At 36.7% G+C, this 22,369-nt stretch overlaps 2 protein-coding genes across 5 annotated transcripts in view; one reads left to right on the top strand and one right to left on the bottom strand.

Moving 5' to 3' along the window:
* LOC107752458 (uncharacterized) overlaps positions 1-12,031 on the bottom strand; it is a 77,879-nt gene extending 65,848 nt beyond the window's left edge. For all 4 annotated transcript variants that reach the window (XM_016568435.1, XM_016568432.1, XM_016568434.1 and 1 more), the window contains exons 1-3: positions 11,813-12,031; positions 11,087-11,136; positions 6,434-6,796 (exon numbers count right to left, since the gene is read on the bottom strand). In XM_016568435.1, the coding sequence (XP_016423921.1) occupies positions 6,434-6,796; positions 11,087-11,136; positions 11,813-11,930 (531 nt within the window). In that variant the 5' untranslated portion in view covers positions 11,931-12,031. The remainder of the gene's footprint in view (positions 1-6,433; positions 6,797-11,086; positions 11,137-11,812) is intronic.
* A 1,063-nt stretch (positions 12,032-13,094) lies between these two features.
* On the top strand, positions 13,095-15,941 carry LOC107752486 (iroquois-class homeodomain protein IRX-5-like). The gene is made up of 3 exons (XM_016568470.1): positions 13,095-13,465; positions 14,040-14,445; positions 15,267-15,941. The coding sequence occupies exons 1-3, from the start codon at positions 13,244-13,246 to the stop codon at positions 15,785-15,787; spliced, it is 1,149 nt and encodes a 382-aa protein (XP_016423956.1). The 5' UTR covers positions 13,095-13,243; the 3' UTR covers positions 15,788-15,941.
* The last annotated feature ends 6,428 nt before the right edge of the window (positions 15,942-22,369 follow it).

Genomic DNA, 22,369 nt, shown 5'->3' with positions numbered 1-22,369 from the left:
AAAAAAAAAGTAACTTGCGTTACTTATTTGAAAAAGTAACTAAGATATTCTCTTGTAAATTAAAAAGTAATGTGTTACTTTACTAGTTACTTGAAAAAAGTAATCTGATTACGTAACTTGCGTTACTTGTAATATATTACCCCCAACACTGATTATAATGCACAGCGACCATGGTTACTATAATTTGTGAAAAGATAAAAAAGTGTTATGCACCAATATAAAAGCCTTTATAATGTTTAAAGGGGTCATATGACGATGCTAAAAATAACATTATTTTGTGTATTTGATGTAATGCAATGTGTTCACGCAGTTTAAGGTTAAAAAAACTAAGGAAAACTTGAAATCGCAACACATGACCCCTTTAAGAAAGCATTTCTAAAGCATTCATAGAATATGTTAAGTAATAAGTCTTTAAGTACTAAAAGTACACAGAAGTGAATTCAATCACACAGTCTATCAAAAACGAGAGCTCGAGTTAAAACGTTGCATCCCTTCTGAGCACTTGGCAACGTAAATTGTTTATCAGACACTAATGCAGGCGTTTAATCCAATTTGCATTCATATTAGTTACCGGGTATCTCCATCCGAGGGGAATTACTTCTTTAGTGGCCCTCTGAGAGTCCAAAATAACTTCATGCATAATATTGGTATCTTTATATTTCTCATTTGAAAAGCCAATTGGTTGCTCTCACAAGTGATTGGTGAAGTCATTTGGAGAGGCTTGGAAGGAAAAGAATTAGGAATTGTGAAAATTTAAATATTTTTGGGGAAAATAATATGAAATAACAGATTAAATTACATTAAATTAAATTAAAAGTAAATAAAAAAATTATTTAAAAGTAATTAAAAGTAATAAACAAATAAATAAATAATGTCATAGGATTTACTATATTCATTCAAAAATTACCAGTAAATTAAAAAAAATATTTGGCAAGTAACAGTGATTTTTTAGTATCACTGAGATTCTATTATAGTTGTTTTTTTGTTTTGTTTTGTTTTTTTATGAGAAACTTTGCATTATCAACTAGCTGAAATAAAACTGTATTTTATTTTAGTTAACATTTTATTTTACCTAATGATTTTTTATTTTTTTTTACTTATTTTTCTTATGATTTTAATTTTAGTTTTAGTGAACTGTAATAACTCTGGCAAGTAACGCCTTTAATTAAATGTGAAATTTTGAAGTAGAAAGACTGAAAAAGTAGTTTCTTGTAAAATGTACTCCAATAATTTAATTTTATTTACAACGTTGAAACATAATTTTTATAGTGTATCTGACTTACCAAACACCACTAATGAATGGTCTGTGATATCTGTCATATTTATTAACAAAGGCAGATTTTTCCCACATATCTCTTTACCTCAACGGCTTCTGAATGAAGGTTTTAAACAATAGAACGGAGATGAATTCACCCAGACAGTAGTGTGACTGGGGTATAAAATACAATGTTTACAGACAAAATCCATACTTTCGAGACACTGAGAAATGTAGGGTTGCCAGAAGTAAACACACAAATGAGCTGAAGAAAATGAGATGCTTTTGACAGTAAACTGTAGGTTGCATACAAAGAGACAGGGGTCAAGTTGAAATTGTCCATCACCCAGACAAGCAGAACTCATTTGGATGCAAACGAGTGCCTACAATATTCAAATATTCAATATATATTCAGAGCTTGGGCGAGCGCTGGACTCCCCCTACAGAAACACTTCATGGCCGTGTTTAGCCCAGTATGAGTTCAAAGTGCAGATACTGTACGTGTGTGTTCATTTGTGTGATTTCAGATTTCTGTTTACTGTCCTTTTATTAACTAAAATAAAGAAACAGCAGTGTCAAACTCAGGAAAACATAGACTGTGAAAGCTGTGAAAGTATAAAATTGTGCCAAATATGAGTCCGCTGCATCACAACTGTGACAGAGCAATTATTTAGCAGTTTTCCCTTGCACAGGTGTGACAAACAGTGCAGGCTATTATGTGACTCGTGGAATCACATGACATGAGCACCTTTCTCAGTGAAACTGCACCTGTCACAAAAATGTCAAGACATCGTGATTTTCTTCCTCATATTTTCATTTTAGTGACTTCATGGGAGGACTTTTCCACACGCAGTTCTGGAGGAAATCATTTCTGATGCTAAATGTTCCTCTTAGGTGAGTTAAGGAAATTAATGAGTTATGACAGATATTTTCTTTAGATTTTTTTTTTCATCAATATAATGGTCACTTTTATGAGACTATCACTCTTTGACTTATGCTGTGATAATGTTCCTAATACATTTAGCCTACCCAAATGGTGAATGTTCATTAGAGAGCTGTCAGTTAATAAATGGGAAAACAAAGTGACTTGCGATACTTATTTGAAAAAGTAACTAAAAAAGTAATGCATTACTTTACTTGAAAAAAAAGTGATCTGATTACATAACTCGTGTTACATGTAACATGTTACCCCCAATACTGGCCATAATGCCTAAAGATGTTGTCTAGGTAGGCAGCTAGATGCAAAAGGCCATTTTATCAATTATTTAAGGTTGTAAACAGTCTTTGAACACTTGGCAGTCACCCACAGGAATGCCCTGATAAATCCAGACCTACAGACCGTCCCGATCCGAATCCATCCAGAGCCACTTGAGCGTCACCCATAAGTCACAGCACATCAGACACCTTCTACTTCCTAAACACATCACAGCCACCTGATGCCAGCCATCATCTTCAGCCCAGGATCAATTGAAATCCTGTGTCATTGGAAACTCTGTACAGATGAGCTAATGAAATAAACACAATTGGATAGCAGAGAGTGTGGGTCAGGCCAGAGTAAGTGCCTATTTACCTGAATGAGAGGCTGGTCTAATGTATTGGAGTGGATATCACATTAACCTGCCAAAGCCTTTTTAAATGGGGTCCAGGGCTTAAACTGATTTATCTATTGGCTCCCCCAGGGGCACTTTAGAGTGTGCAGCCCATCCAGCCGAGCCATCAATCTAGTCCTGCACAGCAGATATCATTACTGTGCCGCACACACACGTTCACACTAACAGGTGTGTGTCTGAGCAAACGCACCCAGAAAATACTGCTCCACAAATGCATATTGTTTGTGCTGAAGGAGAAAAAAACTAAATGTAACAAAGCCAAAAAAAAATGGCACATTATAATAACGCATTATTGAGGTATTATTGTTACAGAGGTCGCTACTGAAAATTTAACAGTATGGATTTTATCCATTAGGGATTTGATTGGATTGGATTGTCAAGAGTGGGCTATACTTAGCAGAATGGAGTGTAGTGGTTGGCGGGGAGGGTTGAGAAATAAGGGGGATTCATCACGTCATTCAGAAATGAAAGGTATTCTGTTATCATGTACTCTCCCTCCTGTTACTACAAATATGTATGACTCTTCTGTGGTGAATAAAAGAAGATATTTTGATAAATGTTTACATTTTGGTAATAGATTTTTACACCAGTATTTGGAATAATGAGCGCAATAGTTGTTATCATTTTTTATTTTAAATTCTATGCTGTGACTTTTGTTGTTCATACAACAGAAGTCAGTGGTATTCAGTGTTGGTTGACTCCCATTGTTCTTCATAATATCTCCTTTTGGGTTCTGTTTGTGTTCCACAAAAAGTGCATGCAGGTTTGGAATGACATGAGGGTGAGTAAATTATAGAATTTTCCTTGTTTTGGTGGAAATTATTAGAGGGGCAGATCAAGTTATTACATTTTGGTAAGAGATTTTGATGCAGACATTTGGAAGAATGTGCACAATAATGTTTTTTTTTTTTTTGGTTTGCAATTCTGTCTTGTTTGTGGCGAAGAAATTACACTCAGATTTATTTATTTGTTTGTCTGTTTGTTTGTTTGTTCCCATAAAATAGAGGTCAATGGTTGGTTCTTCAAAATAACTTTTTTTGTGTTCTGCAAAGCAAAAAAAACAGGTTTGGAACGACTTGAGGTGAGTACATAATAACATTTTCATTTTTGGATCAAATTTATTAGAGCCACATAGCAAGTTATGATATTTTAGTAATAGATTTTGTTACAAACATCTGAAAGGATGTGCACAATAATGTTCAAAATAAGATCAGAAATTAGTTTTGGATTCAGTTTTTTTTTTTCAATCAACCAATCAACCAACCAACCAACCAACCAACCAACCAATCAAACAATCAATCAAACAATCAACCAACCAATCAATCAAAAAATCAACTAACCAACCAACCAATCAAACAATCAATCAAACAATCAACCAACCAATCAATCAAAAAATCAACTAACCAACCAACCAATCAAACAATCAATCAAACAATCAACCAACCAATCAAACAAACAAACAATCAACCAACCAATCAATCAATCAAACAAACAAACAATCAACCAACCAACCAACCAACCAACCAATCAAACAATCAATCAAACAACCAACCAACCAATCAAACAATCAATCAAACAATCAACCAATCAAGATATCCAAGATATCTAAACTATGTAAACACAATTAAGTCTTAAAGATTTATTTATTTAATGTAAAATTTTCAACGTTGTAAATTGATTTACTAAAATGTTATTAAAAATGTAAATAAAGAAAATAACTAGGCATAATTTTGATTTCATTTAAATTTTTAACTGCCTGGAAAGAATTGAAGTGTTTAGGAATTCTGTCATAAATCATATTTTTGGTTTGCAGTCCTGTCTTGTTAGTAGCCTAGAAATTACAAACGCACCTCTATTTATTTTTTTCTTATTCTAAACAAAGTTTCAAAGCATTTCACTTCGACATTCGGTGAACTTACAGTTGTCTCAGTGAAATCTCGATACGACAACAGCTGTAAAACCAGCACCCATCTAAGAAGTAAATTAATCATTTGCATACATTAAATGAAAGAAATGTAGACCTTATCAAGAGAACTGTTTCATTTGTGAGAAGAAAAACATCTGTGATGAACAAAATGTGCAAGGGAAGCCGAGCAGCGCATGATCAGAGATAACATTTACACAAAGAACAAAGACTGAATGTGAGAGTGAGACTCTACTGTACACATATAGCAGAACAAAGAGACTGAGAAAAATACACTCAAGCATGCATGAATACTAATCACAGAAATAAATACAAAATATAAGTCATCTATTAAATACAGTCATTTGTTTAAAGCATTAAATGACATTTTGGTGTGGTGATCAAAGCTGGATTGATGTAATTATCAGATCAGAATAATATAAGCATTTTGATTCCGTAATGTTTGTGTTGAGAGTAGGAATAATATTCCATTGTTATTACAAATTGAGGTCTCAGTGGTTGATTGATTGATTTGTGTTGAAATAGGCTGAAATTTAAGTTGTTTTCCCTGAATATCTCGATCTTGCGCATGACAGTTGCGCGGTCAGTGTTGGGGGTGAAGCATTACAAGTAACGCAAGTTACGTAATCAGATTACTTTTTCATTTAACTAGTTAAGTAACGCATTACTTTTAAATTTACAAGAAAATATCTGTTATTTTTTCAAATACGTAACAGCAGTTACTTTGTTTCCCGTGTCTTGACTGACAGCTCTCCTGTCCTCATGTTCAGAGAAATCAGGAGTGAGTGCAGAGTGCATTTAATCCCATTTTATTAACCAATATCTTTGCTACTGACCTTCGATGATCCAATTCAACCATACTAATAAGCAAAAATGACACATTTGTGTTTAATTTTGGTTATTGCTGAATAGTGTTGAACTTTCTTCTCCTGCGTCATATCTGTTATTTTTTCAAATACGTAACAGCAGTTACTTTGTTTCCCGTGTCTTGACTGACAGCTCTCCTGTCCTCATGTTCAGAGAAATCAGGAGTGAGTGCAGAGTGCATTTAATCCCATTTTATTAACCAATATCTTTGCTACTGACCTTCGATGATCCAATTCAACCATACTAATAAGCAAAAATGACACATTTGTGTTTAATTTTGGTTATTGCTGAATAGTGTTGAACTTTCTTCTCCTGCGTCATATTCTTCATACAATTTGTTTGAGCGGTGCCCTCTACTGTACAGACGTGAATTTACATTTCCTTCAGCCTGAGGCATATTCATTTCAATTTTGGTGTGAAAAGCTTCAAAAAGAAGAACTTTTTATATTAAAAACAAACAAGCAAACCCTGCCCAGATTTAAAAAGCAACTCAAAAGTAACGTAACACATTACTTTCCATCAAAAGTAACTAAGTAACGTAATTTACTATGTTACGTAAGTTACTTTTTTGGGGGAGTAACGCAATATTGTTATGCATTCCTTTTAAAAGTAACTTTCCGCAACACTGGTTGCGGTCACCACTGACTTTCATTGTATGGAACAAAGCAGCTTGGACATTCTGCTAAACGTTTCTTTTTGTACTCCACAGAAGAAACAAGAAAAGTCATATTGGTTTTGAAAGACATGGCGTGATGAAATGTTCTGGTCTCCACTCACCTCTTCAGGTTGTGTGACCACCACGGCTGGCATCCCTTCCTCTGGCTCATATTCACAGCTTCTCTGTGTCCTGAAAGTCTCATCATATCGCTTTAGATCCTCCTGATCGGACCTCTTGTCCTCCAGGATCTGTTCAGGTTCTGGTTCTTGGGGTTTCCCAGTGGGATGCAGCCCCTGACCTTGAGTTTGACTAGCCGCGGACTCATCTGTGAAGGCCTGAGCTGGTTTTGGTGTGGCGGTGGTCTTGACGTCTGGCTCTAGTCCCTCTTGAGTGAGATATTTGAACCCCTCGCAAATGTGCTGGCCTGATCCTGAAGTGTGCGATGAAGATGGGATGAACTCATGAGCCAAAAAATCTGACTCCTGAAAACAAAAAACAGAACATATTTATAGTACATTTTCAGATATGTCAATTCATTGAAAATGTTAACCAAAATAATTACATGATATGATAATTAAATGTCAATATGCTTAATTTTCATATCATAAATCACTGGGCAACAGGTTACATCAGTGATTAACAGTCAGATCAGAAAGAGCACTAATTGCCAAAGTTATTGAGAAGAAAAAAAAATGAAGTTTTAAAAATTAAATTAGTGCATTGTATTAGCAAACAATATATTGGAAATATATTTTACTTTTGTATTTTGCATTTATACAAAAGTAAAATATATTGTATTTTTATTTTTATTTTTTTTATTTTTTTATTTTTCTTGCGGTTTTTAACATTTCAATTGAACACTTTCATGGCATAATATTTTATAAATGCAGCTGTTAGATGTTTATTTATGAATCATAAAACATTAAATATCTTATTTATCATTTTATTTTAAAGTGTCAGGTCCATCTCTTAAAATACTGGCACATTTCATGCATAATGTTCAATATGCTGTTCTATAACTTTCTGAAAGCAATACAATTCAATATTCTTTAGAAAAACTATTAAATATACTATATTATCAAACATAAAGTTAGCTAGTTTTAAACACCTTTACAATATGTATTTATAAATGGTGATTTAGTTTTGGCCCACTTCAGTGTATCTAACAAGTAAAATCATACACAGTCCTAATTTTGTCCGAATCGGCTGAATTAATATGCTGTTCATTGTAGAAAATTAATTAATAAAATTACCATAAGCATGATGTGTATCCTGTAATAAAATAAATAATAAATAATAATAATTAAAAAACAACATTCCATAAAATCTCTACATATATTTAATAAATAAATGTTTATCAATATTTACAAACCAACATTTGGTACCAAACTGTCTTAAGGCTCTCCTGAATGATAGCTTATTTTAATCTAAATATGCAACCCTGTTACCCATTCTGGCATATTTATTGCTCAAGTCACACCGAACAATCATTAAACAAACATTACCGCACTAACTTCCTCTTATCTTCACCGTAACTGCATCATGTGCCGTTTTTTGTGCTTATCTAAAACGGGTTGACAAGCACAAATACCCTTTAGCTGAGGAATAACATTTCACTCAACGCCGGCATGATTACTCTTCATTACGCTGTAATGTGACAGTTTGACAAGTGCAGTGGCTGTTTTAGTCACCTGCTGATGTGCGTACACGGCCCAGTGGAGATGAGACCTCTCTGGAAGTGGCCATTAAGCACAGTTCATCTGTCAGACTTCAGTCCATACTCAACCTCCACTACACTTCATTTGGAAAGAGAAATCCCAGCGGGCTTTGTGTCATTTATAGCAGCGCTCATGTTCATTAAGACCTCAGCGGTGGCCATGTATATTTCAGTGCTACACTTCGTGTCGAGGCTTGTAACGATTTTCTTTTTTGTAAAAAGTGAACTACATTTTTATTTGCATATCCAAACAAAAGCCTCATCCAAACTGTTTTAGCTTTTTCCTATAATGCCAGAAAGCAGAAATCAATCAGACTAGTGGTGAAGCTCCCTTCAATAGGACGTCACATTAAAATATCCCAGCTTTCCACATGTCACAGCTGTTCTTGCCTTCATTTCCACTGGCATGTCATGTCTTTCATTAGACAAGAATGTCTCAGTAAAATGTCCCCCTATTCAAGTCAGTTTAAACAGTCAGCTCCAATGGGTATTCATTACACACGGATTGGTAACTGGCAAGGAATTGTTTTCCTATACATAATGGTCGGATGTGAAATCCAAGCCATTTGCAATTAATTAAGAAACACCGTGTGCATGTGGCCACTTGTACTTCGGCTCTCTCCGGACAATGGCTGATTCGTCTTGGACTGCAGAAATGTTAAAGCATTGATGTTTCCGAATACTTGAGCAATGAAGTCATTCTACTGTTAAACTTTACAGCAATCTAATTAAGCTGAAGATTCGGTATTGCGACAACAGGCTTTGGTTTGAAGTCTAGCTGAACGAAATGTAGACTAAACATTACTTTGAGTGGCTTTATTCTGATTATAGAAGAACAACAGAATGAAAGTTGAAAGATGTGCTTCTGTAAACATAAAAAAATCTTCCAGCATCAAATAAAAACAAAACAAAAAAACAACCCAAAAGTAAAACACACAACAACAAAAAAAATAAAAAAATAAAAACACAACATTACAAAACCCAAAACAAATCAACAACAAAACACACAACAAAAAACAATCCCAAAACAAAACACAACAACAAAACAAATCAACAACAAAACAACCCCAAAACACAACTAAACACAATCCAAAACAAAACACAACAACAAAACAAAACAACAAAACCCAATACAAATCAACAACAAAACAACCCCAAAACAAAACACAAGTAAACAAAACCCCAAACAAAACCCCAAAACAAAACACAAAAAATAAAAACACAAAAGCAAAACAAATCCCAAAAACAAAACAAACAAACAAAATAATCTGGTAACTTTTTGCACAATGCTCAAAAGAAGACTAGGAATTACTGATATTCATCTGCATACCCCTAGAGGACGCAGTGTCTCGTTCCCTACTCAGGGAACCATGGTTACACAAGTAACCTGAGACGTTCCATTGCAAGATCAATGTAACTTCACATTTTTAAATGGAAGAATTACTAATAATAACAATAATAATAAATAGCTGCACATTTCTGCTTTAAAACTGAATGCCTTGCCCCATAGACTCCCACTGTAAGTGCACGCTGTGCTTGTTTTTACAAACTGGGGTACAAATAATCAACAGTATGTCACAGACATCCACAGAGCTCGACTTGTACTAAGCCCAGAACATTCCTTTAAGCACAGAACACATTTGAGCTAAAAACAACTTCATTAATGTTCTGTAAAGTGTATTATAACGGCAGGCAACACACAGGGAAATCAGACCCGTTGTTATACCACTATGACAAGCCTCTGAAGAAATGTGCCTCAATGTTCACCCTGCAGCTGCTGCGACACACTAGCTAATCCACGTCTAGCTTTGGTGTGTCCATTTCCATCTACTGACATGTGATATCCACAACAGAGTCTGAATACTACGAGACTCAAAGCCACAGGATCCACCTGGGGTCAAAACACAGCGTGGGACAAGGCTGCATTGAGCAAGGAGTGGCTAAAGGACACCAAAGAGGAAATGACACGAATTCACAAACAAGAGCTACCTTACAGGATAAACGTAAAACTGCAGGGCAAACAGAAACAAGCGGGCCAGGACTAATCTTTGCTAGTATTAAAGCTCAGTTAAGCTGAGGAATTCCCTGAAGACTGGAGAAAGGAATTCTGTATAAACAAGCAATTGGTAAACACGGATATAAATAACAAGATCGAGCGATGTTTGGTTAAAAATGGGCACCAATTACTCCAGTGACTGCAGGGACAGGTTTACTCACATCACAGCTGTTATCACTTCTTTTTTAGCTTAACTGTAGATATATCATTGTGTTAGGACAAACATTTTACTGAGCGTAGAAAGCACTAAATTTATCCACATTCCTGAGAGGAATGTAAGCGAGCAAACAGTACAAATGCAACCGACTGGATCCGTCTTTATGAGCAAAGCTACTGCATAATGAAGTCATATCACCATAAAACTGACTGTGATGCATCAAATCTGATAGCGTTTTGTGGAAAGAGAACATTATTCATGCACCATTATCGTCAATCAATGTTCATTTAGCCGTCGGAGTTATTGACTCCTTCTAAATAAAAGTATAATCTCCCGAGACAAACGATTACACACTGTAAAAAGTGAAAATGTGCAGCTATTTCCACCAGATCTGATCTGTTACTCTTGTTGGTTTAACCCAATGTAGTAAAGGTGATTCTGTCAAATTAAATATTACTTTGGACTTTTAACTAATACAATAAAGCATATTTTTACATTTCTTGACCGTTTTACTGTGTGAAATATTGTCTGTTTACTTTGAGGAAATTATAAAGTTTTCAAAATCATGATTCTCTGCATTTTATATATAACACTCAAATGACTTATCAAATTAATTATGAGAGGTTTATCAGCTATTGAAAAGGATTGGGGCTGCTCTTGGACCAAAACAAACTTTAGACATGGGTTGGGGTGTTGGAAAGAGGGGCTTGTTGTGTTATTCAACATTTTAACAGTGTAAATTTGCATATAACATATTGCACACTAGTGCACATTTGGCATCGTTCATTGGATGCAAAACATGTTTATTATCACCTTTTGTGTCTATTGAGCTTAACAACTACCTTTTCCTTGGCTGAAAATGCAGGCCCTTCTTGATCCATGAAACCCGCATCTAGATTAAAAACACAAATCAATATACTCATTACAATGCTCAAGGAAACAAATCAGGACTCAACAAATAAAACGGTATAATAAACACATCTAAAGATAATAAAATGTTTAAACGTCCCAAATGAGACATTTGTCAACAGGTGTCTCGACAAAATGTGAAGATCTACATTGGCAATGCTTTTCATGAAGCCAGCAACTAACGCATTCATAATGTCTTACACACACTAATCATTTGTTCTCATGAATAATTTCATCCACAGATATAATGCATTAGAATACTTATAGATATAAAAGAGTAGTGCATCAACACACCGCTTCAAACAGTATAGCAATTGATATAGCCTAAGTGCAAGCACATTACATCTATGGTTATACTGGGCTAAAGGTTTGATTTATAAATCGAGAACACCTGCTTTATATATAGACTTCTTATGCACTTCTCGCATAGAGTCATGCTGCATTAAGCAAGCACTTAAGTCTATTAATAGAGCTCGCAAATGAGATTAGTCACTTCTCTGCATGTTTAAATTGTTCAAGGAATTCAAGCGATACTTTTATGTTTTGTTAAGAGATAAGATATGCCTAGATAAATAGTTTAGGCGAGTATCTTTAACCTAGACGCTCAGGTGCTCGCATAGCCTATACAGAGTTTCTATATGGGCACCTGCTCTCTTTACCTGACCCAGGCTGCGTGTCGCGTCGCTCGTGTGTAGCGTGAGTATCATGTGTTCCTCCATCTGCAGTCTCGAGGTCGGAACATCCGCGCTCTGCTCCAGTCTGATTCGCGGAAGTCATGTTAATAGTGCAGGGATTCCTGAGCGCGTCGTGTCAGAGCCGCGAATCTCGGCGCGCGGAGGATTAACTCACCTGCGTCCTCCAGCGACGCGACGCAACAAAAACGCAACGCTCCATTCATAAGCAACAAAGCGGCACAGGCGCGCTATAAGAGTGCACTCTTCTTCGAATAGCCTATATTTAAAAGAAGAGCACAGAGCTCCATAAAATAAACTTTTATAATCAGCGCAGTATGGCGCGTGGATCCCTCCAGTGCGGTTCACATTTGGAGCGCTGAACAGATGTGCGATGCATATTCAGAAGGAATATGACTTCTAAACGCATTATTGATTTCATTTATATTTTCTCTCAATTCAGTAGCCTACGCTAAACATAGGCTAGACTGGAATAATCGTAAAAAAAATCTAAAATAGCAATAAAGCATCCGTTTGAAACTCCTTGTAACAATCAAGTATAAATTATAACAGGCTAAATATAGGCTATTATGGAAAATAAATAATCAGAATTAAAAGCGCTCTGTGGGGGCGTTCACGCGGGAGAAATTTTCGCGCCCAAAAACAGTCCGACTCAACAAATTGGAACACAACAGATTTGAGGCCGTTTTTAAGCAAAAAGTGTGAACAGATCACACTATTTCAAAAAACCGTTCAAAACTACAAATACACCAGCAGACTGGGTCTCTAGACCGAATTTTACAATGTGAATGTTATGGCAAATGCTAAAAACAGCATGTGTCGCAACCGTCAACTGTTAAAGACTATAGGCAAAGTCTATTGCATTTTTACTTAAATTATTAAAAAAATGACTGAAGGTGCACTACTGTTTTTAACTTGACACTACATCTGAAAAATCCAGCGCTCCTAGTAAGAGATGTTGAAAAAAGACAGACTCGACACAAGGTGTGCTAAATATGCATTGAACATTTAAAAAAAGACGGAACACAAGAACGCGTCGTGTGTGAACGGCTCTTATGTCAAGACCAAATGAAGAGGATAACTTGTGAATTTGAGTGGGCGCTAAAAAGAACGTGTGTGTGTGTGTGAGAGAGAGAGAGAGAGGGAAAGAGAGAGAGAGAGAGAGAGAGATGGAAAACTCAGCTTGAGCTCTTCTTTCACTCTCCTTGAGGAAGCGCGCGGAACTCGAGACACTCTTCTACCCAATTTACCGAAGACACCGGTCATGCGAGCGACCTCGTTTAATTTCCTAATATCGGGAGTTGATCCGCTTTGAATCTTCGACTTCTCCTTCGATGGCACCTAGGAGGAGTGCGTTGACTCTGGGGCTCGTGAGGAGACTGTAGCAGTAGTCTGGTCATGGCGTTTCCTCAGGGATACTTGTACCAGTCGTCGCTGTCTCTGTACTCGTGTCCTCCGTACGGCTCCAGCGCGATCACCGGACCGCGGACGGACGATCTGGGACGGTCCTCCAACGGATCTGCTTTCGCCCCGTACGCGTCCACAGCCTTCACAAACACCACAGCCTTCAGCTCACTCCAGTACAGTCCCGAATCCACAGCCCCCTTCACTTCCTATGGGGTGAGTTTCATTCATAATAAAGCCCATGTTTATTTATTCTTGAGCAGTCTGGAGGTTTATTATGATTATTATATCATGACATCATGACTGTCAGCATGCCAGTGCCCACAGTTGGAACTTTGCATACCCTATTAATACTTTGTTTTTCTGTAGGCTATTATATATCAATTACATTTGTGTTAAGCTCTTTGACTAAGCTTAGCGATAACATAAATGATCAAGAAACGTAGTGAAAATAACCCTTTAAAATATAGATAACGAATAGTGTTCTGTAATCACGGAATTTACATTCTATTCTTCCGAATATTCATTTTTATTACTTACGCTTACTTAAATTTGTGTGTGGTGTGATTTCATATAAACTTAGCCTACATCAGATCAATACAAATCGAATCTTTTGACTGTGATTAAAGTTTATTATTATGCTATTATTATAATATACAGTTAATAACGAAATATTCCAGAAGCCGTTCTTCTGGAAACTGTTAAGAAAAACCAGCGGATCCTCATGGAAATGAGATAGTCTGCTCTGCTTTTCGCCCTAAATTGTAATCTTTATTAATTCATTACCCAGGGCTCCCCATATGACCCTTCTCCAGGCATGACTGGCTCTATAGGCTATCATCCGTACGCCGGTCCCCTGGGCCCGTACCCGTTTGGAGACCCCGCTTACCGGAAGAACGCCACACGAGATGCCACCAGCACCCTGAAGGCCTGGCTCAACGAACACCGGAAAAACCCTTACCCCACCAAAGGAGAAAAAATCATGCTGGCCATCATCACCAAGATGACCCTCACCCAGGTGTCCACCTGGTTCGCCAACGCCCGCAGAAGACTGAAAAAAGATAATAAAATGACTTGGACGTCACGGAACCGGAGCGAGGATGAAGATGAGGAGGACAGCATTGATTTAGAGAAAAACGATGAGGACGATGAGCCGCTCAAAACAGCCGAAACAACACAGACGACCAGAGATTTAGGTGCTCATTCTTTCCCTTGTTATGTGTATGCGCGTGGTTGCATTGATATTGTATTTCTTATATTTTATTAACATTTTTATTTTAAATAAATATATTATGTATGAACAAATGTTTATTACAGATAACGTAGCCTATCGTATGGCAAAAGGGTGAAATCTTTTGTAGTTTAACCATCGAGTACCTAATGCAATAGCATTATTGCACAATGCACTGCACACAACTTATTATTTTCAATAATAATAATAATAATAATAGCATAAGGACTCATGAATATTAATAAGCTTCCAAAGGGTTTAGATCCTTTTCATGAAAAAAAGTATTAAAAATCATTTTTTTTAAACAAACAAACAATTAAATAATGACCTTGACACCCCGTCATGAGGGTCTATAGAGGTATAATATAATTTACTGTTTTATGTTTTTCATGTCACATGATAACAAAATAACCCCGGCGTGTTGGTTACACCACATTGCCTTTGATTTAGAGGACACACGTTTAATTACAAAACATCAACAATATTTTAAAAGAAAAGGAGGAAAATAATTTGCAGCCTTTTAACTAGACATTTTTTAAGTTTTACAAACAAGTTCCCACAAACCTTTAACCTCTCACATTTATTCTAGCTATTGTCTTTTTTGAGATTTAGAGAAAAAGAGCGTCATTGTTACGTAGTAGCTAGCCTATTTATATAGCCTATATATATATATATATAATAATCTTTTTGCTAATTTACAAATATTGTAGGTCTATATTCCATGCTGTTTGTCTGTTTCTAACAGGCATTTCTAACACTAATAAGCCTATTATCATTTGATCGCAGTTGTCGATGACTGCACGGGAAGCCGCTCGGAAGATCAGGACGCGACGGATAGTGTTATCATCGACGGTGGAGAAGAAGAGGAGCATCGGACAGAGTCTCCGGTGCCCACGACCTCCTCTCCCCGAGACGAGCCCAGCGAAACCGAGAAGCCCCTCCGTGAGAACTGCAAACCCTCATCTGTCCTTCATTCCGCAAACCCGACCCCCAAACCCAAACTCTGGTCTCTGGCCGAAATTGCTACGTCGGATAAGAGGAGTGAAGAAGCGTCACAGCCATCATCAGGGGCGTTATCGCCCGCCGGGTCACCAGCGCAGTGCCCCTTTCCCCCCAGACACTTATACTACGCGTCTCCTTTCTACGCGGGCTTCACGAACTACGGCGCTTTCGGAAACCTGAACGGTTCGAACCCGGCGCATCTGAGCGGAATTAATCCGGCTGCGTTACACCGAGCGAGAGACAGCAGACTGACTCTGGAGATGTGCAAAGAGCTCACCTTCGAGCACAAGAGGGCGAATGTTTAGCGTTTCTATTTATCGAAACGTAGGACGAATAGCAAATGAAAAGCGTTCTTTCTGAACTTTCCACTAAGCATAAAACTGTTTTTTTTATATATATATTTAAAAAAGAACATTCTTTTCTTAACATATCTATCGTTTATTGTGAGATATTCGTGCAAGAGGCCAAAGCACTAATTTAAAACATTTTTTTGTTTTTGTAATTCCTATAAACTGTTAAGATTATTTCAATTGTCCTTGTTTTAACGAATCTTCACTCATATTGATCATCTGTGCCACTTTTGCTGTCTATTTTGGATTTTCAAACAAATTTGGCAATGCATATTCTAGAATCAGTGGTTTTGTTTGTGGATAGTAAATTATGCACATGTTAAACTTAAAAAAAAATACATAAATCACACCCATTTTATTAAGAAATGTTGAAATAAATATGTGAGAGTTGAGAGTGTTATGTGCTTGAACAGGAACTATATTAGGGATGGCATCAGGTCCAGAATCAAGAAATTCTCTCCCTGCTCTGAAGACATCAGTCAAGAACATGTAGTATCTGCAATGTTATCGCATCCAAGCTATTCTTTACATGTATTTTGACCCATTATGGATTATTCTATCATCTGTTCTTTGCAGAATGGTGTGCAGTGCCTTCCTGATTTGCTCTCAACTGTGCTACACCTATACATGGACTCAAAGAACACACTCAATAACTGTAACACTCGCCTCCTGGGCATAATACGGTGGATAAATTGTAAATTTAAATAGCACAAGTCAACATTTATTGCAGGGGGATTATGGAACAGTACTCTTAAGTGGAGGAGATATTAAATTTATGCTCCATAAAGCATCTTCTCATGAAATGTGTGTTGCCTTTTTCCTGTGATGCGGAAACAGCGAGGGGCTAAAAATGTTCAAAGAGCATTTTAAAAGGTATTAAACGTGTAAATTCAAAATTTAGTAAACTCTTTGCAAGAAAGACAGGATTACCACAGATTCCCCATTTCTGCTCGAATAGCAGAGTCCGGCATCAACAAACATCAGAGAAGTGACTCAGGCCCCGTGGCTTACAGGGCTAATACAACGCTTTTGTACACAAAACCATGAAAAGAGGCTGCAAGGACTTGAAAAGCTCTCTAATCCCTCCAGTAAATTCTAAGTCCGGGTATATATTTATACTCGGCGCAATGCTATTTCACAATTCACTGAATTCAAAGCTTTGTAACTGAAGAAGCTCCGGCGAAACTATCCAAACTATCCAATCAGCTTGTGACCAATGTCACATTCAACGCACTCATTTTACCTTTGTATGGCTTTACAAGGGGGTTTTGCTAGAGATGAGTCTCTTTTCTAGACGTGTAAACACAAAATATCACTAGTAATTGCTGTAAAATGGGTTCTGAATGCAGCTGATACATTCGTTCCAAAATAGCTTTCATCTAGTTCTGTTGTTGCCAGCTGTTAGATATGCTTTAATGCATAAATGTTTAATCTCTTGTAAAGAGAAGACATATGTGACCATGGACCACAAAACCAGTCATAAGGGTCAATTTTTCGAAATTGAGATTTATGCATCATCTGAAAGCTGGATAAATAAGCTTTCCATTGAAGTATGGTTTGTTATTTTTGACCCATACAATGTATTTTTAGCTGTTGCTACAAATATACCCAAGCAACTTCAGACTGGATTTGTGCTCCAGAGTCACATATTGCTTTCTGTAATTTTAATGATATTATATAATTCGTTTATTTTCAAATGGCAAGGTTTCAAAATCTGATACTAGACATTAGGGACAATTAAATTCAATGACTTCAAAGCTAGTTTGTAGATAAAAATGACACAATCTTATAACGTTATGACTTAGCGACCAAAAAAAAAAAGATGCGTTGATTACATAATAAAATTTTTAGCAAAATGTATTCTGTCACACTGTATGAATTGTGGACAGTTCATATAGAGCGAGAGAAAACCTGTGAAAAGCTCATCCACTCTTCATTCCACACCCTAATCAATATAGGTGGGCCGTTTTGAAGCATGCATGCTTTTGCTCTTAACTAAAGGCTATGTAAGGCTTTTAAAAGCATTGATTTGGAGCAGATCGATGGGGTCTGAGAGAGTGTTTTCCTGCATAGTGAGAAGGCACTAACAGGCCGCTGATGAGCCAAGACAGCACAAGCCAAATTGTGGGTCATTGAGTGCCGGGTTGTTCATATTGCCACTTGTCTACTTCATTCTGGAGTTAAACTACAGAGTTTCAAATCAGTTGTTTAGAAACTGTTTTCTTAACTTTGCCTGGCTGACATTTATTATATGTTTTACATCTGATAATGCATAATCTTTTGGTAACACTTTATTTCGATAGTCCACTTTAGACATTCTATTAACTATAAGTAACTTTGTAACTACATGTCAACTACATGTCAACTAATTCTCATTAATTTGCAACTACATGTCTACTAACTCTCAGAGTAGACTGTTAGGGTAGGTTTAGGGTTAGTAGAATAAGTTGACAAAGAAAGTGTTAGAAGATATTAAGCAGACAGTCTACTAATACTCTACTAACTGCTAGTTGACATGTAGTCGCAAAGTTACTTACTGTTAATAGAATGTCTAAAGTGGACTATCGAAATAAAGTGTTACCAATCTTTTTATTTCATCTGAAGCTTTTCTAATCATTGTGTCTCATTAACTCTTATAATGCAAATTAGTGGCTCTCAACTGGTGGGTCGCAGGACTATTCTGATCTCAAACAGAAGTGACAACAAAAAAAAAAATGCTAATATGAATGTAAATGCAACTGGCCAACTATGCATAGCTAGGATATGAATGAGTCCCATATTTTCCTGTGCTGTCAATGCTGCGCTTTCCAATCAAATTCATCTGTCATTTGTTAAAAGCTAGTCAAATGATGCAGATGGCATTAAAGACAGTTGAGGTGGGGGAACAATCATTAAATTCACTTGCAATTATAACAAACATGGTTTGTGTTGAGAAAATGCATTTTATGTGAATTGTTAAGAACACGAAACCCTCAAAATTCAAATATATTTAGAAAATTGAACGTATGTCATGCAAACAATTCTGCATTTCGTTGGGTCTGTACAGTTTATAGTAATTGTAATACATCTCAATGTTTGATTTTAAGGACTTTTTTCCTTTTGTACATCAACAATTTTGGTATGACACTCTTAAAGATAAAGCTTGCAAAATTCGGTTTTTGATACTGAAGAACCATTCTGGGTTCAACAAAGAACCTTTTAGCAAACAGTTTTTAAAATAACTTTTGTCGTTGAAAATTTGAACTTTTTTTCCCCCTTTTGTGCAAAGAAAAGGTTCCATGGATGTTCAAGGTTCTTCTTGGAACTACAGATTCCAGTAAAGAACCTTTATTTTTAAGAGTGCATCACCTTATCCAATGTCAAATCTGGGTTCCAAAGCAAAACCAGTCGAGAACCACTGATCTTCCGATTTAAAGGTGAATTATTTGTGCAGTTATTATTCATTCTCCTAACAAGCGCGCCATCCAGTCTATTATTGTATTACACACTGACAGTCCTCCAGGCCTTTGGCAAATAGATTTCATTTAGGGTTCAAAACGGCCAAAGACGCTGATGGCTCAATTTACTTAATAATAGATGGGAGGTAGTCTCTAAAATAATATTGACTTAAACACTGGCGCATGCTGAGCAGGCTCAGGCGGGCATTAAGAGAGGAGGCGTTTTAAACAGACAGCTGTGCTACAGCCTCAGGGCTCCTCTTTAATTGAAAGGATCATTAGGAGCCTCGGCATCCCTTAGCAACTACAGTCCTCGCCGCGCAAATAACTCGCACCGCTCGCCACAAACGAAACACAAGCCCGCTGTCGTCGCACGCCACATTCAATAAGAGCGCCTGACGCACGGATAATTGTGTGCTGACGGATGATTGGCTAATTAAGACATGCCACCTCGCATTGTCTTTGGATGCCAAGGCTTGTTTGGTTATTTACATGAAAGACTCAATAATTTAGCACACCTGGAGACAGAAAACAATACGCCTTGTTTATTGAAATGGGAAGGAATACCAATTCTGATGATTTGTGAAGTGAATTGAGCTGAGCATTATAATGCCCTGTGTCCAGCAGGTTTATAAACTGAAATACAGTTAGAATGACCTACAATAGAATGAAAAGCGTGCAAGGGAGGTCGGGGCTAGTTGTCACACTCACTCCAGTGACTATTTCTCAGGGATGGTTAATGTTGTGAAAGGGAAAATCTGCATTGGTGCATGCATACCTTTAAAAAATGTCACTGAAAATTGTTCATTTAATCAATGTTAAAGCACGTCATCACACTTGTCACAATGGGACTCAGCCATTAGACAGCCTATTATAGGCCTTTTAGACAAAAATGTAAACACTAAATGGATTAAGAAACCAATATTTCATTAGAAAAATTTTAAAAAATTTAAAAAAGGATCAAATCATAGTTTTGGCCAACATTAACTGTAATAAATACGTTTAAATGTGTGTACACCCTCATAAAATTGTGACAAACTGCCCCAATCTGAGGTTTATGAAAAATAATCAACCTTTTCTCTTGTATAGTTCAGCCTTTCTGTTGAAAATCTACCTTGCTTTAATGTATCCAAGTGTTTTTATCGTGTTCACTTCTTTACCCAGCAGCTATTATAAAAATACCATGTTGGGATTTTATGATATGATGATGTTTGGAGGACAAAACTGACTAAACGTACTCTAATTTATGCACTTTTGAACTAGGTGTTTACACACTCATTACAGAAAGAGAAGCGCAATTGGAGTTTTGACTTCAAATCTTCCAGTTACTTAGATACATGCCTTTTTGACAACATCCCATTGTGAGACAACTAGCCCCAGTCTATTCTACTCATAATCAGCTCATGTGTTCTTTTCTGTCTGATTGCATTATTTCATGTAGGAGCAGGTATATTCTTTAAACAGCACTGAGCTGAAATCACATTAATATAAAGTGCACGAAAAGTGCATCCGAGATCCGATTAGCGCGCATCTTAACACCGCGAGGAACACACGAAGCATTTGCAGTAAACTTTGTAAACCAATGCATTCATCTCATCTGTTAGAGCATTTAGTTAAGCTGAAGGAAAGAGAATGTTATCCGGAAAGCCGGAACAAAGTTTGAAAGGCAGCGCTCGCAGGTTTAATATCGCTATATCACAAGCACTCCCGCATTACATCTGTAAAGCAACGCATACAGCAAGAACAATTGACAGAGTGCCTCTGTATTCACAAGGGTTGAGTTATCATATTAAAAATACATTTATTCTAAGTCAATTTTTGAGATTGTTTGGCAGTGCTGGAAACAATAACATCATGGAGGACTCCGTATTCCTGCCAGCACCCTGGGGTAGCACTATATTTCTTTTTGATGTGATTAAAACACAATGATGAATATGGTTTGCTTTGTAGTTGAATAATGGCTCGGAAAGCGAGAGTGCGCTAGTGAATGGATTCCTTCATCTGAAATGGAAAGGCACAAATATATGATTACATTTTTATCTATTCTGAAAGCGCTTTAGGTGATTTGTCGTAAATACTGCGGATAAAAGTTTTACGTATATTTGAGGTTGCAGGTATTACCAGCAGCGGCTCATCCATTTTAATATCAGCCCAGCTGTTTTTATTATAACAATTTTTCTTTTTTACTTATAGGCACTAGATAGATGAATTCAATTCTCCAAACATCTCGATTCAAGATATAGTCACATAGGGAGGCTACTTAGCAAACAGGCAGGAAACCCCGATGAATTAATAATCAAAAAGCGTTTGGTTGCAAAGCTCGTGACAACTTTGCCAGATACCGCATGCATGAAAACACAGGAATTGCAGAAAGGAGCCCTGTCACCTCTACCCTTATGAACCTTGATGGAAAACAAGGATCTGGCAACCTCAAAGACTGGCTTTGCATTGAGGACCATGCGTGAGAGAAAGGTCTCCTAAAGAAACCTGAACATAGGAATCAGATTCATCAAGTTTAAGTTTTATATGGAAATTTGTGAGTACATTTTTTTATTTTTATTTATTTTTTTATTTTTTTTATGTGATATGTGAATGTATAGTATTATCTGTTAGAATATATTTTCTATGCCAGTGCCAAAGATGAATTTCTGTTCAGGAAATCTGGACAGACAGTAACGTTAAACTAACTAACTAACTAAACTAAATATGTTTAGATAAAACACATATGCCATGTACAACTGAAAATATGACGTTCGGGAACACTCCTGAGATGTTTTATGCTAATGTTTTGTTAAAAGTCAGTCTTAATGAGAGCTACTTATAAAGTAGATATGACTTCAAAAGAAAAAGATCGAAATATGTGTAGTTTTTACCTGTGCCACAAATGTTGTCCAGGCATTGCTATTTGTATGCAAAGGGGTTTTGAGCCTTGTTGAAAAAACCAGCATATGCTGCTGGTCCTTTTGCTGGTGTATGCTGGTCCTTTGCCAGCACATGAGGCACCAGCATAAACCAGCAAAGGACCAGTTTAAACCAGCAAATGACCAGTTTAAACCAGCAAAGGACCAGCTTAAACCAGCATCCCAGCATCAAAACATAC

Source organism: Sinocyclocheilus rhinocerous, unplaced genomic scaffold, assembly GCF_001515625.1.
Source record: "Sinocyclocheilus rhinocerous isolate Xijiao unplaced genomic scaffold, SAMN03320098_v1.1 scaffold921, whole genome shotgun sequence".
In the NCBI taxonomy this organism is placed as follows: Eukaryota; Metazoa; Chordata; class Actinopteri; order Cypriniformes; family Cyprinidae; genus Sinocyclocheilus; species Sinocyclocheilus rhinocerous.
Note: the sequence above shows the minus strand (reverse complement) of the source record. Positions and strands in the feature narration are given on the sequence as shown.